Source organism: Acomys minous (genome assembly GCF_964271855.1).
Source record: "Acomys minous genome assembly, chromosome: 6".
In the NCBI taxonomy this organism is placed as follows: Eukaryota; Metazoa; Chordata; class Mammalia; order Rodentia; family Muridae; genus Acomys; species Acomys minous.
In genome coordinates, this window is record NC_140487.1 from 124,112,335 (window position 1) to 124,128,775 (window position 16,441).

At 46.6% G+C, this 16,441-nt stretch overlaps 1 protein-coding gene across 5 annotated transcripts in view; it reads left to right on the plus strand.

The window, feature by feature from the left end:
- The window catches only part of RERE (arginine-glutamic acid dipeptide repeats), a 337,601-nt gene that overhangs the window by 310,714 nt on the left and 10,446 nt on the right, over positions 1-16,441 (plus strand). For all 5 annotated transcript variants that reach the window (XM_084786701.1, XM_084786704.1, XM_084786703.1 and 2 more), the window contains one exon: positions 15,977-16,139. In XM_084786701.1, coding sequence (XP_084642827.1) covers positions 15,977-16,139 — 163 coding nt within the window. The remainder of the gene's footprint in view (positions 1-15,976; positions 16,140-16,441) is intronic.

A 16,441-nucleotide genomic window follows, 5' to 3' on the forward strand; every position in this document is an offset into this window, starting at 1 on the left:
CTTTTGCATTTGTACAATAAATATGGCTTCTGCCTGCACTGACACTTGGACTTTGGGCCCTAGTCACACTGGCCATACTAGGTGAGTCCTCATAAGGTCGGTGGGCGCTTGTGTTTCTTCCTTTGCAGCAGTTTAGGACCTTGGGGAAGCTAGGACTGCATCCAAATACGGTGAAGCAATGTCGGTGGGCGGTAGGTGTCTGAGCACAACTGCTCCGTCCTAGGAGTCCGCTGCCACAAAAGCCTCATTCTTACCCAGTAAACCACAGTACGGGGTTTGGTACAGCAACTGCTTTTTTTTCCCTTTTCTTTTCTTTTTCTGAGATAGGTCTCATCTATGTTGCTCAGAGTGGTTTTGAAATCCTGGGCTCAAGCAACCCTCCTGCCTTAGCCTCTTAAGTAGCCAGGACAGTAGGTACATGGCATTGTGCCTGCCTTTGCAGGTAGGGCTGTTGTTCTTGTTGTTTTGGGGGGTGTTGTTTGCTTTTATGTGCAGAGGTGGCTTCCCTGCATGTGTGTTTATGAATCTTTGGAATGTCCAAGAATGCCAGAATGGGCCGCTGGGTCCTTGAGTTACAGACCGTAATGAACTGCATGGGGGCTCTGGGAATTGAAGCCAGGTCTTCATGAAGAATAAGTAGCCAGTGCTCCTGATCCCTGAGCCATCTCTCCAGCTACATCCTTAATGTACTATTCTACATAGTTTAGAGTCTTAAAATGACAACCTTGGCTGTGACCCCTGAGCTGGCACATCATGTTCCTTATAGGCTTGTCACTCTGTGTGTGTCATTCACAGGGGTCAGAGTGCTGTTTCATAAGTTGCTAAAATCAAGTGAAAATATCTCACCAATGTTTATAATTTTCTAGACAGAATGGTCCAGTTAGTGAAACATTTTCACTGCAGCCTTTTGGCAGCTATTTGCTTAGCTGTTCTACTCTTAAACGCAGACCTGGCTCTTTGGTGCAGAGGTATCCATTGTAGACAGACTCCATATGATAGTAAGTGGCCATAAGTTCACGGTCAGAATTAAATCTACTAATTGGAAGAATGGAGGTAAAGGCAGTTTAGTGTCCTTTGTTGATAAGGAAAGTCAAATGTTACACCTTGGGATAATTATTAGAAAGTTAAGTGTGATGGATGAGACTCGGGGGTCAGGAAAAAAGGTTTTGTGTATCTTGTTAGGTGTGTTTAGTATTTGTAGGTGCTAGGTAAAAATGAGAGACTAAAAAGATTTCCCATTTTTTTTATTGTATGTTTTGCTTACACATATATCTATGCCATATGCGTGCAGTGCCTGCGTAGGGCAGAAGGCAGCACCAGGTCTCCTAGGACCAGAGCTGCTCTGTGGATGCTAGGGCCTGACCTTAGGCTATCTGAGTGAGAAGCCAGTGCTCTTAATTGCTAAGTCATCTCATCAGTCCTTTACAAAGATAGTTTTAAAAAATAATTTAAAGTGGCTGGAAGTTGCAGGATCCGAGTTAGGGAGGTAGGAGAGAATCACTCTCTTCAGAAAGTAGAGGGTCTAAAAGTGTAGCTCAACAGTAGAACGTTGCTTAACATATGGAATCCCTAAGCTCAGCCAAAGAACAAAAGGAAGAGGTGAAATGGAAGGGGGTTGGGTGCTGTCCTGGACACCCAGCTGCCCTAAAGCCAGTGGCTTAGCTTTGACCTCTGACCCCTGCACAAGGCTGACTGGAGTAAAACCTTCCCAACTATGGTCAGGGAAACCATGAATATAATCAAGTTCATCAACAACCAAATAGATTTAGCTTTTTATTTTTTAATTACATTTTGTTGGCTTTTATATTTTAAAGATAAATGTGGTTTTGGGGGAGTTATTTTATGCCTTTGTTTGCTTGCTTGTTTTTTGTTTTGTTTTGTTTTGTTTTTTTAGACAGGGTTTCTCTGTGTAGCCTTGGCTATCCTGGATTCACTTTGTAGACCAGACTGGCCTTGAATTTACAGAGATCCACCTGCCTCTGCCTTCTAAGTGGCTTATTGGGAGCAGCTCTCTACAGGTCCAGGATATTCAGGGTGAACCTGAAAAGCAGGGAAAGAAAACGGTGGGCAGGCAGGCAGAGAGACGAGAGGACACCAAAATGTCTGGGCCATATAGTGACGATCCTCTGGGGCAGGGGAGCCAGGGCCACATAGGTTAAAAAGCATCACTTGTCTCCAGCCCAACACTAGTAAGCACTGTAAAACCACTGGGCAGGGTGGGAAATTGTAACCCTGACTCTTGCTTCAGCTGTAGAACTGCATATGAGAAAGCTAGACAATAATTGATAACAGTTTTTCTTCTATCAGCCCCAGTAGAACACCACCACAGACACGTGCGCAGGCATACATACCATTTGACCAAGGGGATACCTAAGATGGAGTTGAACCTCTTCATCTCTGTGAAGGCAGCTGTGGATGCAGGATACGCGACATCACTGCAGCCCCACTGATGGAGGCATTAACACTGCCAGGGGCGTGTTACTGCAGGTGCTTCTGGGCACATCCACGCCCTCTGCCCTCATTTTGATTGGTTTACTTCAGCTTCCAGCAGAGCAGGACAGCTAGCTGCATGGGTGCTCCACAGCCTAATGCAGGTTCTATAGTATGTGACGCTCATTCCCTGCTTTGAGCTTCAGGTCTGTCTTTTTACTCACCCTGCAGGCAGGAGAGGCTCAGTGGTTAAGAGCACTGGCTGCCCTTCTCGATTACCCAGGTTCAATTGCCAGCAGCTCACGGCAGCTCACAGCCTTTTGTAACTACAGTTCCACAGCACCCAAGGGGTGTGCAGGCAAAACACCCACACGAATTAAACGTTTAGGGGTGGGAAGACAGGTCCAGAAGATCTAACAGTAAGAATGGGGAACACTCTGCTTCAGGAAAATAGACTTTAAAGCCAAAGTGTCCTTAGGCCTGGGTTTGGTTTAGGGTTGTTTAGCTTTTTGAGATAGGGTTTTATGGAGCCCACTGACTTGAAATTCATGTGATGAGGGTGTTCTTGAGTTCCTGATCGACCCTCCTGTTTCTGCCTTCTGAGTATAAAGAGAGTGTAGACATGTGCTGCCACACCTGGCTTCTGGTCTAGTTTATTAATTCAAGGCCCAACAGTATCAAGCCCAGGCTTATGTGGTTCTTCACAGGTTGATTTAAAAAGCCAAAGACGAGAGGCAGAGGCCAGCAGATCGCTGTGAGTTCGAGACCAGCCTGGTCTACAAAGGGAGTCCAGGACAGCCAAGGCTACACAAAGAAACCCTGTCTTGAAAAAAACAAAAACAAACAAAAGAAAGGCTAGAGCATCTGGCCCAGTAGTTTCCCTCCGAAGGTCTTTTACCTAAGGATGACTTACTCTCATTCCACACTTGGTCCTTGGGCTGGAGAACCTGTTTTCATTGCTGAGAGTGGTCCTAAGCTAAGTAGCTGGATAAGGAACTGGCTTGTTTCACCTTCCAGCATAAATAGTCAGAGTCCCATGGAAGCTCAGTAATCTTTAGGAGTTTTGGTTCTCATAGTGAATTTTTATGTTTACCTCAGATTTGAAAAGTTTTGCTCCGGGCGTGGTGGCGCATGCCTTTAATCCCAGCACTGGGGAGGCAGAGGCAGGTGGATCTCTGTGAGTTCAAGGCCAGCCTGGTCTACCAAGTGAGTCCAGTATAGACAAGGCTACACAGAGAACCCTGTCTCAGGGGAAAAAAAGAAAAGAAAAGCCTTGCTAAAATACTGTAAATTTCTGATTTCCAAAACTTAACTATGTCATTTTAATGACTATTGGAGCCTTTTCCTTTGCTCTGTATGTTCCCTATGTGGTGTTCTTGTTTGCCAAGCTCATACTAGTGTTTACTGAATACCTTTTTTTTTAAAGATTAAAAACATTACATGAATTTGTGCATACCTGTGTCCATTTATGTGCACCTGTGCTTGCAAATGCCTGAGGAAGCCACAGGACTTCAGGCCCCATGGAACTGAAGTTGTAGCCCATCTCATAACTGGGGACAATCCCAGGTCCTTTGGGAGAGTAATAAGTGTTCTTAAACCCACGAGCAATCTCTAGCCCTGTAAGCATCTTCTCAAGTCAGGCATCTAATGTTTATTGCTTGGAGCCTGAATCAGGCTCTAGCCTCTGAATCAGGAGTCTAGCAACATCCTCTGTGTTTGAGTCCAGGGTGAGAATAAAGAACCAGGCATTCATTTTATTTCCACTAAATTCCATGACTTGAGCCACCAAAAGGTCCTACTGAGAGATTACCTTTCATGGGATGAGGCTAACAAATTCTCCCTAGAGGTCAGCAAAGATGGCTTAGAGTTACAACAGATGTCACTGTAAGGCTGTAGGGCTGGCTAGCATCCACTAGGAGGATGTGTCCCTGGAGCCTGGGGGCCAAAAGGCAGTATGTGTGGAGAAAGCCATCGCTGTTTTGTTGTGAAGGGAGGACTCTAGAAGCCAGATGGTAGTCGATGTGGAGGATCCAAAGTCATAGCAGATGTCAGAGTAGCATCTGGCATTATTAGAGCTGGTGCCCTGGAAGGGGTGGTGTGTTAGGAAGTGCTACTTTCTGCTTGGCTTTGGTTTCTCCCTCAACAGAATGCTTGTTTCAAAGGGAGGTCTCTGTCCTTTACTGCAAAGCGTTAGCTTCACTGGGAAGGGGGAGACAGGTAGGGAAAGGCCAGTTGCTGAGGACTCGGTAACTGGAAAATCTTGAGTTTTAAAGCTCTTAAGTTAATTAAAAGTGGGTGAGCTTTTTCCAGAGCTGTTTTGGGGATTTCGGGTTTGAGTGGGAAGAATGCAGAGTTTATCCAACAATGTCCTTTCCCCTGAGACTCTTCAAGGCCAAAGTAACCTTTTATCACATGCTGCACGAAGAAAACATCTTCACATCTCAACTGTCTGCGCATAAGTTGGGAGGACGGAGGCACAGTGTTTCCAAACAGCAACCCATCGTGCCCCTTCTGGCCACCCTCCCATGCCGGCCAGGGGAAGGGACAGGTCGAGAAGCCCATTGTGACAAAATGGTTTCTCCCCAGAAGAACTGTCAAGATTTTCATGTAAACCTTCAACGTGTTAATTTAAGTTTGTAGCTTGCTGCATTATAGGAAAGTGACCCTAGAGCCTTGAAGTTTGCCCCAGTGGTCTATAGTGCAGCTTTGGCTGTGCCACTGAGGCTGACTTTAAACTTCTGGTTGTCCTGCCTTTATTGTCCTGGGGTAACAGGCATGCACCACCGTGCCTAGTGTCATCTGGCAGTTTTAAATGGCTGAGGAAGTTCTCGGGGAAGTCAGCTGTGTCTTCCCAAGTGGCCTTGAAGGAACAGCTTCTCCGAGCAGCAGCAGTGATGGAGTCTCCAGAAATTGACCATCAGTGTGTCCTTTTAGGGTTGTAGTATAGCAGTGCCAACAACACTGGCTTTCCTGTGTAACCGCTGGCTGGCCCGACAGGAACTTTATGGAGACCTAGGCGTGGACCAGATCTGTATGTGTTTTGGGGAGTGGAGGGATAGGTTTATTGGGGTGGGGGAACTGGGAGCTTAACTGCCAATCATGCATCTCCCATAGGATCTTCATACTTTCTGAGTAAAAATGCTGGTTCCGGTGATTGTGAGCCACCATGTGGTTGCTGGGAATTGAACTCACGACCTTTGGAAAAGCAAAGTGCATGTTGATGTGAGTAGCATAAACACACACACACACACACACACACACACACACACACACACACACACACACACACCGCCAGCATCCCAGAGCTATTTGAAAGTGCTCACACAGTCCTTTGTCCTGGAATAGAGACTGTGTTCCTTGCAGAAAACTTTGCCTGGCCACAGGTTCATGAAGAATCTATTTAGATGTGATGGAGCTTAACTTCCTTCCTGTGGGAACTCTGGGTTCCTCCATGGAGGAAAGGCAACTCTCTGGACTCCGGGAAGGTTCTCCTGGGCTACACTGTAGCAGTGAAGCCACCACATGGCATCTGTCTTGTGGAGTTCCTAGAATCTGCGGTGAGGTTTGGTGCCAGCTTGCAGAGAGAGTGGCAGGTTCTGTCAGGCTCAGTTACCTTGCTGTTTGTCCATACCATTCCCCCAGTAGACTGTCCCTCCTCTGCAGGTAGCCTACTCCATGAGTCCTGCTCACGTCCTGGAGGACTTGCTAGGTTCATAGGCTGTAGGTATTCCCCTCCTGCAGAGCTAACCAGGATGCCTGACTCGCCTGCTGTAGAACACACCACAGACAGGGCTTCAAATGCAAATGTGCACTTTGTCATTGTCCCAGAGGTTTAGAAACATGAGTGTTATTAGTGTTAACCTCCTGCCCTTCGGCTCTTCATACATGTGTCTGTCCTAACATAAGAACACGACTTTAATCCCAGCACTCAGGAGGCAGAGACAGGTGCATCTCTGTGAGTTCTAGGACAGCCTGGGCTAGACCCTGACTCAAAAAACAAATAGAACACCAGTCAGGTTGTCTTAGAGATTACCCAAATTACCTCACTTTACATTGATTACCTCTTTAATGTTCCTGCTCCAAACAAAGGCACACTCTAAGACAGCAGGGCTTAGGACAGCATGGATTTTGTTGTGCTAGGTTTCTGTGTGTAGCCTTGGCTGTACTGGACTCACTTTGTAGACCAGGCTAGGCTTAAACTCACAGCAGTACTCCTGCCTCTGCCTCCCAAGTGCTGGGGTTACAGGTATGCAGCCAGTTGACAGCGTGGATTTTGATGAGCACAATTCAGCCTATAACTTGTGTCCTGGGATTTCTATGCTTCTGGGCACACCCATCCATGCTGCCTTATCTACATTTTTATAAGATCTTTGTTTCAGCTTAAACCCCCAAATTTAGGTAAAAGACTTGTATCTCAGAAGAATATGAAGTTCTATCCCCCCTCGTGTGTGTGTGTGTGTGTGTGTGTGTGTGTGTGTGTGTGTGTGTGTGTGTTTACTCTGAAGAGTAATCCATGTTTCTGCTCATTTTTTTTAAAAACAAATGAGATACTGTTACAAAATTAAATATCCCTTTTTCCTTTCTTTGTAATGAGGAAGTCTGTCCTTTATTTGAACACTTAACTTGCTGTGCATCAGTAAAAACCGTAAAACAGAAGCGGCAGTGTTAGAACAGCTATCCTCATTTCCTGACCATCATTATATGCTTCCACCCCCAAACATTTTTCTCCTAACTGTCCTTTCTGAGCTCAAAAGTGGATTTCCCTCCAGCCCCTGTCATTCAATTATCACCTCAGGACGTGCACGGATATAACTGATGATCCCTTTAAAGCACCCTGCAGCATGCCACCCTCCCATTCTTCATCTCTCGCCTCACTCTCGTCATTAAATGCTACATTGCAATGTATATTTTATAGGGTGACCCTGACGGATGTCACTTTGATGCTGTGCAAGGATAATAAGATTGCACATACAATGAAAGGCAGATAAATAGAAAACTGTTTATGAGATGGAGAAGGGTGGCTTTAGCATTTTATGGCTTTTCCTTTTCCTTTCTCTTTCACTGGTAGAACTGTGGTTTCACTTCAAAAACAGACAAACACAAAAAGACCCATTAGCAAAGGTGATGCGATAGAGCTCCAGCAGTGAAATCCTTCTTGCCCTATTGCTGAGCTCCAGTAAAAGGAATTCAAAAAATAATGGAATGTTAAGCCTGGGAACAAAAACCAATGTCAACAAACGAATTCTTAGGGTTTGGGATGTCAACTGAGAAAACATGATTCCTGGTATTGCTGTCATATTGGGGCTGGGGGGTGGGAGTTAACAGTTTTTATTTAACAAACTGCTCAGTATCCGTTGCTGCTGTGTTAGGACTTCCCAGTGAATCCCTGAGAAATGGGCTGTGGTGGCCTAGAGTTTCCTACTGTGCTTTCAACAATTTGTTATGTAGCCTTGGGCTCATTTTTAAGTGTGTCATTTATAAAGCTGCTGAGGGGGGGGAACCCTAAGGTTATTGTCTTGGTTGGGTGGAAGAATCTGTGTGTGTACTTAGTCAGTCCTTACCTAGCAGAGCTGTTGGCTGAGTGCAAGGTGCAGAGTAACCCTCCAATGCTTTCATGGAAGTTTAGTTTTGTTTTTGTTGTTTGTGCTCTCTGTGGGTGTGGGTGTGAGCGTGCCTCATACACACAGGGTCTTGCTGTGAAGCCTTGGCTGGCCTGGAACTCTCTGTGTATTCCTTCTCCCTTCGAGGTGCTAGAATTGCAGTCATATACCACAGTGCCCATCTTTTTTTTTTAAAAGACAGGGTTTCTCTGTATAGCCTTAGGTGTTCTGGACTCAATGGACTCAATTTGTAGACCAGACTAACCATTCACAGAGATCCACCTGCCTCTGCCTCCAAGTGCTGGGATTACAGGCATGCACCACCACACCCAGTCACAAATGCCCATCTTGAAATCCACTCACTTTATTTATTTATTTATTTATTTATTTATTTATTTATTTATTTTGAGGTAGTTAAGCAGATCGAGGTCAGGTCAGAACTTGTGAGAGCCACTTTCCTCTTTCTACCATGGTTTAAGGGGTTTGTGGCTTAGGCTATAGGCCAAGGAACAGCCAGTTGACCAAGGATTGGGAGAAATGGGCAATTGAAGAAAGAAAAGGAGAAATCTGGGAGAAGTGGAGAGGTAGCTGGAACTTGGTTTGGAAAAGTGGCGGGGTATGGTTAAGGCTTTGAAGACTGTGCTATGCTCTGGAGGAGAGAGGCCAGCCAAGGGAAGGGCTGTAGCAAAGCCTCCAGACTATACTTTATAGTGGAGATATGGGGCCAGAGAGATGATCAGCAGGCCCCTGAATCAGGAACCCGAGACAGCACACTCAGGAACTGAAGGGTAGCCCGGCTGCTTCCACTTCTTTGTGCTGGATAAATGGTGTCTAACAACTGGAGGAGGGGTTAGGGATATTCATATTCTCTCTCTCTGTCTCTCTCTCTCTCTCTGCCCCTCTCCCCCTTTTCCTCCTCCCCCCCCCCCCCCCACTCCCTCCCTACTGGCCTCCCCTTCCTCTTTCTACTACAACTGTAGCACCTGGTTTAGGAACATCTCTTTGGGCACTTTGGTTTGGCTTCATCTTGGACAGACCAAGCATGAGAGCACTTCCCAAAAGAGGTGCTGAGGCCATGCCTTGCTGGGAAGCAGGCTGCCTCTCAGAGCAGGGTGTGCTTACTCAGGGATCTTCTAAGCCTCTTGAGTACAGGAGGAGACTGACTCCAGAACGCAAACTTCTGCTCTGTGCCTTCAAGCAGATCATCACTGTCACAGAGACACTGGAGGTGGTGTTTAATGATTGGCAGCAGAACTGCTGACAGTGACAGGCTCCTGGGGATTAGGGGATTCGATCAGGTTCATTAACAAAAGAAGGATCCCAGAAGAACAGCGCTTTTAATTACCAGCTACTGGACAACAACTTGATAGAAACATTTTGAGTTTGGGTTTGTTTTTTGTTGTTGGGTTTCTTTTTGGTTTTGTTTGTTTGTTTGTTTGTTGAATATTTATTATTTATACAATATTCTGCCTGCATGTTTGCCTGCATGCCATAAGAGGCTACCAAATCTCCTTATAGATGGTTGTGAGCCACCATGTGGTTGCTGGGAATTGAACTCAGGCTCTTTGGAAAGAGCAGCCAGTGCTCTTACCTAACCTCTGAGCTGTCTCTCCAGTCCTTTGGTTTGGATCGCTGTGAGTTCGAGGCCAGCCTGGTCTACAAAGTTAGTCCAGGACAGACAAGGCTACACAGAGAAACCCTGTCTCAAAAAGAAAGGAAAAGATTTATTTATTTTATGTACATGGGTACTTTGCTTGTACATCTGCATACCAGAAGATGGCATCAGACAATTGTGAGCCGCTATGTGGGTTCTGGGAATTGAACTCAGGATCTTTGGAAGAGCAGTGTGTACTCTTTACCCCTGAGCCATCTTCCTGGGAAAATCTTAAGAGGTTGGTGCAGAACATAGTTGCCAGTTCTGCTTACTGCCTCTAACCTGGCATTCCCCTGCAACATCAGATTGGGTTTGAACCATCAGACTTGCACAGGGCTCTGTGCCAGGAGACTTTACTGCCAAGAAAAGATGCAGCTATAAATCCCTGCAAAAGGTCAAGGAGATCAGGGAGCTGAGTGAGGCTTCTTGAGTTGAAGGATTCCTGAAGTTCATCCAGAGGATGCTTCCCTTCCCAGGCGTGGCTTGTCCCCATCCCCAGCCTTGGCCACTGTCAAAGGGTAGGACTTGGGAAGGCTCTTATGTTCTCTCTCTGCCACCTACTTAATTTGGGTCTTGTTTTTAATTGTCTGCTGTTGGTGGAACGTCTCCTTGGAAGAATAGCATGAAACAATTGTTAAGGCAGTAGGGACCATGGACGCAGCTGAAGTCCCACAGAGGAAGTCCTGGACCAGCTACATGGATGATGTGATCCTTGGCAGGAGCAAATTCTGCAGTAGCCCTTGGTTCCATCCATGAGCTTGCTTGGGGTCGTGATACTCCCCTGTAGAGCACTTTTCCAACACCATGTTGGCCAAGGAACAAGAGTTTCATTCTAAATGCACATTGGCACTAAGACTTAAGACCTTTTATCTTTCACATAGGAACGGATAATACTGTCTTTTTTTTTTTTTTTTAGGGCTGGTGGTGGTGGCATACTCATTTAATCTTGGAACTTAGAAGGCAGGTGGATTTCTGAGTTTGAGGACAGCCAGGGCTAAATACAGTCACCTTTTAATTGAACAGGACAAGTTACAAATCTTTCAGCTTTACAGTGACTGAAAAAAGTGAACAAACCCAGTGCTGGAGTTTCTCAAATGCCAGTGGGTAGACAGACAAACCTGCTTGGAAGACAAGGAGCTAGGCGGTCAGTGCTTGCCACAGGGCTTCCAGCTTCCACCTTCAGGCCCACAGCAGGATGCGACATTTAGCCTGCTGTTTTTGCCAAAGCAGCAGAACTTGTGCCTTTAAGGGGTTTAGGCCAGGTCCAAGATGGAAGCAGCTCCAGCCCCCATTACGTTAGCCAGACTGCACAGGCAGCTGTGGGAACACTGACATTTCATGCTTGTGTAGGTGAATTGATAGACTCGAAGCCCCACCCAAGAGGGCTCTGAAGTCAAGCGGTGAGGAGGATGGGCCGAGCTTTGTTCCCAACCACTTATGAGGAAAGCAGCCCCTTTCTTGTTCGTTCTGCCCTTGTTTCTGTGAATGGCACTCCCCTTGTTTGTCCTTTTGCAGAAATATCACTAGAACTCAACAGTATTCTCCCCTCTTGTATGTATATCCTGGAACGACGTCTCTGCTGGACTGAGTCCGTGCTTCTAGGAGCCTTTGCTCCCCACTGGGGCGGGGATGGTGGGAGGGCAGGGATTGGAGAAACTGGAAAGAGACAGAGTGCTAATGCTAACACAAGCCAGTAGGGTTCAGCACTGGGACAAGATCTAAGGCCCTGTGACTGCTAATTGGGGGTGACTTTTTCTTTAAAAACAAACAAACAACAGGCTCTCTATTGTTTTAGCACCTTATGGTGTGTGTGACTACAGTACCTGATGTCACTTGGGTTGGCTATGAGACCTTATTGTGAGATGAGATGAGAGCATTGGGTACAGAGTGATTATTATAGGCCATTTGTGTCAACAACATTTAGACCTTGGTGTTTGCTTGCAAGCAAAAGCAGGAGCTAATTTGCAAGGCTGCCTTTGTGGAGCTGCCTTTTGATCAATGATTGCCTGTGTTAATGTTTCAGTGAGCTATTGATTTCTGCAGCAGCTTTTGTTCCCTGAATTTATGTGCAGTGAGTCTCTGCTGCACATCGTGCATGTTTGATTAAAGTGCAATTGACTTCGTTTCTGGTTAGGCCGAGAGCGGCTTCGCTCCCTATTTGTAGAACCAAAGCTTTCCCAACATGTTCTTTTGTTTGTACTCAAGACCTAGCCACCCATGCAGGCAGCAGTGTGCTGCTTCTAATCCTCCGTGTTTAATCCCTCAGTGGCCATTACAGTCTCTGAGAGGCAGCTGACAAAACCTGGCCTGGATTTATTTTTGTTTTTATCAACTTTATTGACATATAATTGACATACTGTGTTTGTGTGTCTGAACTGTTTGTTTGTTTGTTTGTTTGTTTTTCAAGAGAGGGTTTCTCTGCCTAGGCTGTCACGTTCACTTTGTAGACCAGGCTGGCCTCACAGCAGTCCACCTGCCTCTGCCTTTCTGAGTGCTGGGATTAAAGGTGTGCACCACCATGCCCGGCTTTACACCCAGACTCTTAAGTATACAGTCAGTTAAGTTTGACAAGTGTATACATCTGTGTAAATAACACCATTTGTATATAGACCTTTGTTTCTTCCTGAGTGGTCACGGTTGGGTCCTTTGCCGGCCAGCGCTCTTCTGCCACCTTCAGCCCTCGCAACCAGTGCATTGCCTTCTTGCTGTTATAGATCTCCCTGGCGACCGTGACCTCAGGTTATCCTTGCAGCTTTCATGTAGCAGAGGGTTATTTTGTTTTGTTTTGTTGTTTTTGACTCTTGTTTAATCAGCTGCTGTTTCCTTTTTTATTGTCAGATAGCATTTCAGTGGACATTATACTTCCTTTGGCTAAATGTGCTTCTTTTTCTTGTTTGGAACTGTTAAGAATGATGTTTGTGTGAAAGTCTTTATATGAGACCAGAGAGCTGGCTCATCAGTTCAAAGCGTGCACTGCTTTTCCAGAGGACTGAGCTAGTTCCCAGCACCCATAGCAGCAAACCATCTGTAGTTCCACCTCCAGGGAATTCTGTTCCCTCTTCTGGCATTTGTAGGCATTCCTACACCAATACACAGACACACCAGTGACTTTTGAAACTGCTTAAAGCCTTTGTATGGGCACATTTTTGTTCTTTTAGATAAACAAGCCAGGCATAGAATTGGACCCAGTGGTTCTTGTTTAACCTGGTAGAAACTGGCAGACTATTGTACAAAGTGGCTTTGACTGCCTATGTTTGCACCAGCAGTGCATGCAAGTTCTAGCCATCTAGGCTTTCTGCATTGTAATTTTTCATTTGTTTGTTTGGTTTTTTGTTTGTTTGGTTGGTTTTCCAAAGACAGGGCTCTCTATGTAGCTCTGTTGTCCTGGACCCCATTTGTAGACCAGGCTGGCCTTGAACTCAAATCTATCAGCCTGCCTCTTCCTCCCTGAGTGCTGGGATTAAAGGCGTGTGCCACTGAGCCCTGCTGGCATTTTAAGTTTTCATTCTCTCTTTTTCTCAGCCATGGTTTCTACACAGCCCAGATACCTGATCACCTTGACTCACGGATGCTCTGGTTTAATCTGCTCTGGAGCTTTGTTCTTCTATTACAGCTATAACTTGTTGACAGTATTTGGTGTTGCCTGCACTGTCAAATTTACCTTGAGGGTCTCAGCTATTAAAAGAGAATGTGGTGCAAGAGTCAGGTGGAGTGGACCAGACTGGTTTCTGGAGCCCTTTTTCTATTTACTGTCTAGCATTGGCCTAGTTTCTTAGCTTCATTGGTGTCTCCTTTTCTATTCTGCAAGTTGTACTTTCCTTTTTGTTTTTGTTTATTGAGACAGGGTTTCTTTGTATAACCCTGGCTATCCTGAAATTTCCTCTGTAGACCAGGCTGGCCTTGAACTCAGAGAGATCTGCCTGCCTCTGCCTCCCAAGTGCTGGGGATTAAAGGTATGCACCGCCACCACCTAGCTCGTGTTGTCTTTTTTTAAAATTTTTATTTTTATTTTATGAACATTGACATTTTGTCTGTATAAGAGTGTCAGATCTTGGAGTTACACACAGCTATGAGCTGCCATGTGGGTTCTGGGAATTGACCGAGGTCCTCTATAAGAACAGTATGTGCTCTTAACAGCTGAGCCATCCCTCCAGCTCCTGTGCTGTCTTGTTTTGTTTTTTCTTTTTTCAAGACAGGGTTTCTCTGTGGCTATCCTAGACGCACTTTGTAGACCAGGCTGGCCTCGAACTCACAGTGATCTGCCTGCCTCTGCCTCCCAAGTGCTGGGATTACAGGACTGTGCCACCTCTCCTGGTTTATGCTATCTTTTAAAACCATTCCAGACTCTTCCAAGCATTTATGTTTAAGAAATAGGGTGGGGCTTTGCATAGTGCTGCACACCTTTAATCCTAGAACTCAGGGGCAGAGGCAGGTGGATCTCTGAGTTCAAGGCCAGCCTGGTCTACAAAGCAAGTTCCAAGACAGCCTGCACTACACAGAAAAACCCTGTTTCAAACTCCATCACCACCACCACCCAAAAAAGGTACTCAGTTGTTACTGTGCAAGCCAACAGCAGACTCAGACAAATGCAGAGTAGACATGTCTGTCCACTGAGCTGCTGAAGCTGATCCAAGAAGTTGAGAAGGCTCTTCTTTGGGGTCTTTTCCAGCTCCAGAGTATGCCACGATGACAGAGTGCTTGAAGGGTAGTTATGACCAGTAGGGCAGGTCAGTTTTCAGTAGGCAGGTGTCGACACTCAGCACTAGTTGCAGAGATGCATTCCTCAGCCCTGAAGGTAGGAAGTAAAGTGGCAAAAGGAGGGCCATGGTGGGCTCCTCAGGCTCAGGATGTGCCAGTCACCCCTGCACCAGGTACAGGAGGGCCATGGTGGGCTCCTCAGGCTCAGGGTGTGCCAGTCACCCCTGCACCAGGTGCAGGAGGGTCATGGTGGGCTCCTCAGGCTCAGGGTGTGCCAGTCACCCCTGCACCAGGTGCCATTTGTACCACAGCGCATGGTAGAGAAGGTCAGAGCCCCGCTGGCAGTTTCCCTATCATCATTTAACACTGGGTGGAACTGAGCTGAGGTGCGAGCTCCTTGGCCTCCCACCCTGGGTCAGTCAGTGCTTTATTTGTCAGCCTTGGTGGTGGGTGCCATTTCACTAGTACCGTTGAAGTAAATGCACAACTGCAGTCGGGTCCAGCTTTTAGACCTCCATTAAGGATCTGGTGACAGGCATGGCAGCCCATTCCTGTAATCATGGAACTCTAGTGTTAGAAGAAGGAGGATTGTGAGTTCAAGGTCAACCTGGGCTACACAGTAGGACCCTGTCTTAAAAAAACAAGCATTGACACTTGGGGAGACAGCTTAGGTGCCTGCTGTGAAAACATGAGAAACTGAGTCTGCTCCTCAGGTGCCACGAAAAAAAGCTAGGTGTAGTGGTGCACGCTTGTGATCCCTGGGGCTGCCTGGCCACTAGTCAAGCCTGCCTGGCCAGTTCCAGCCCTTTGAGAAATCCTGTTTCTCCTCTTTCCTGAAGCACATGCATGTGCACACGTGTGCGAACATAGACCTGAGGAATGTTACCCAAGGTTGTCCTGCCCTCTGCACATAGGAACACATACACACAAAATGGTGGGAGGAAGGAATGAACAGAGTTCAGCATGTGTATGCCAGCTGCCTTTGAGAAGCTGGGTCTACAACCTGGTCACTGCTCCTGATACTCAATGGACACTGGCACTGTTGGGATGTGTGATTGGTCCCTCATGGTAGGGCTGCCATGGTGCTCCCCGCCCCCGTAAGTTGCATTTTTCAGGAAAGCTCAGCATGTGATGGATGTCAGTCCCTCTGTCTTCTTTTGCTAGGCACCAGTCCTGTTCTTCAGGATTTCCTGCTAGTTTGTGCAAATGTAGCTATTGAGAGGGTCAAGGGAAATGGAAGAAAGTAGTTTATCACCTGGCCCTCACTCCCACCGCTCACCTGTGTCCCGTGTGGTAGCTATCTCTGAGGTCGTCTAACAAGCATTCCCACACGTGCTTATGATCTCGCTGGGTGCTGTGCTGGTGCTTCCATGTGCGCATGTACACCTAAACGTGGGCCCCTTCTTTCCCTTTGGTTCTTGTGTCTTTTTGGTTCTTGATGTGTGGAGGTCACACTCTGCTGCACTGCAGGGCAGGACCCTCAAGCTGTCCTCTGGAGACTGCTGCCACCCTGGCTCTCAGCACCAGGCACAAGAGGATGTGATGATGGGGTTCTGTGTGGGTGTGTAGTCACAGCTGCCCTTCTGTCTTGCAGGGGGAACTGATTACTTTCTATTACTATTGGAAGAAAACACCAGAGGCAGCCAGCTCCCGTGCCCACCGCCGGCACCGCAGGCAGGCTGTGTTCAGAAGAATTAAGACTCGAACAGCATCCACCCCTGTCAACACGCCCTCCAGACCACCTTCCAGTGAATTCTGTAAGTAGGGTAGTAAGAGGCTGTTCACATGCAGGCATATGTGTGTCCAGCTCTGATTGAGCTGGTGAGCTGGGGATTTGCATGTTTGTGCGTTAGTGTGTACGTTAGTGCTGGCAATTGTGAGAGAGTTAAAATTCTTCATGCATTTAAGTATTTATAAAAACTCACTGTTCTTTTACATTTTACAAAATGTAAGCTTGACATAGGGTTACACTTTCTCTTGTCTGCTTTACCAAGCTTCTCTTAGTCCTGGTATGGTGTTCACCCTGATAAGACCCTGTGGGTCCTACAGTCTTGGCCCC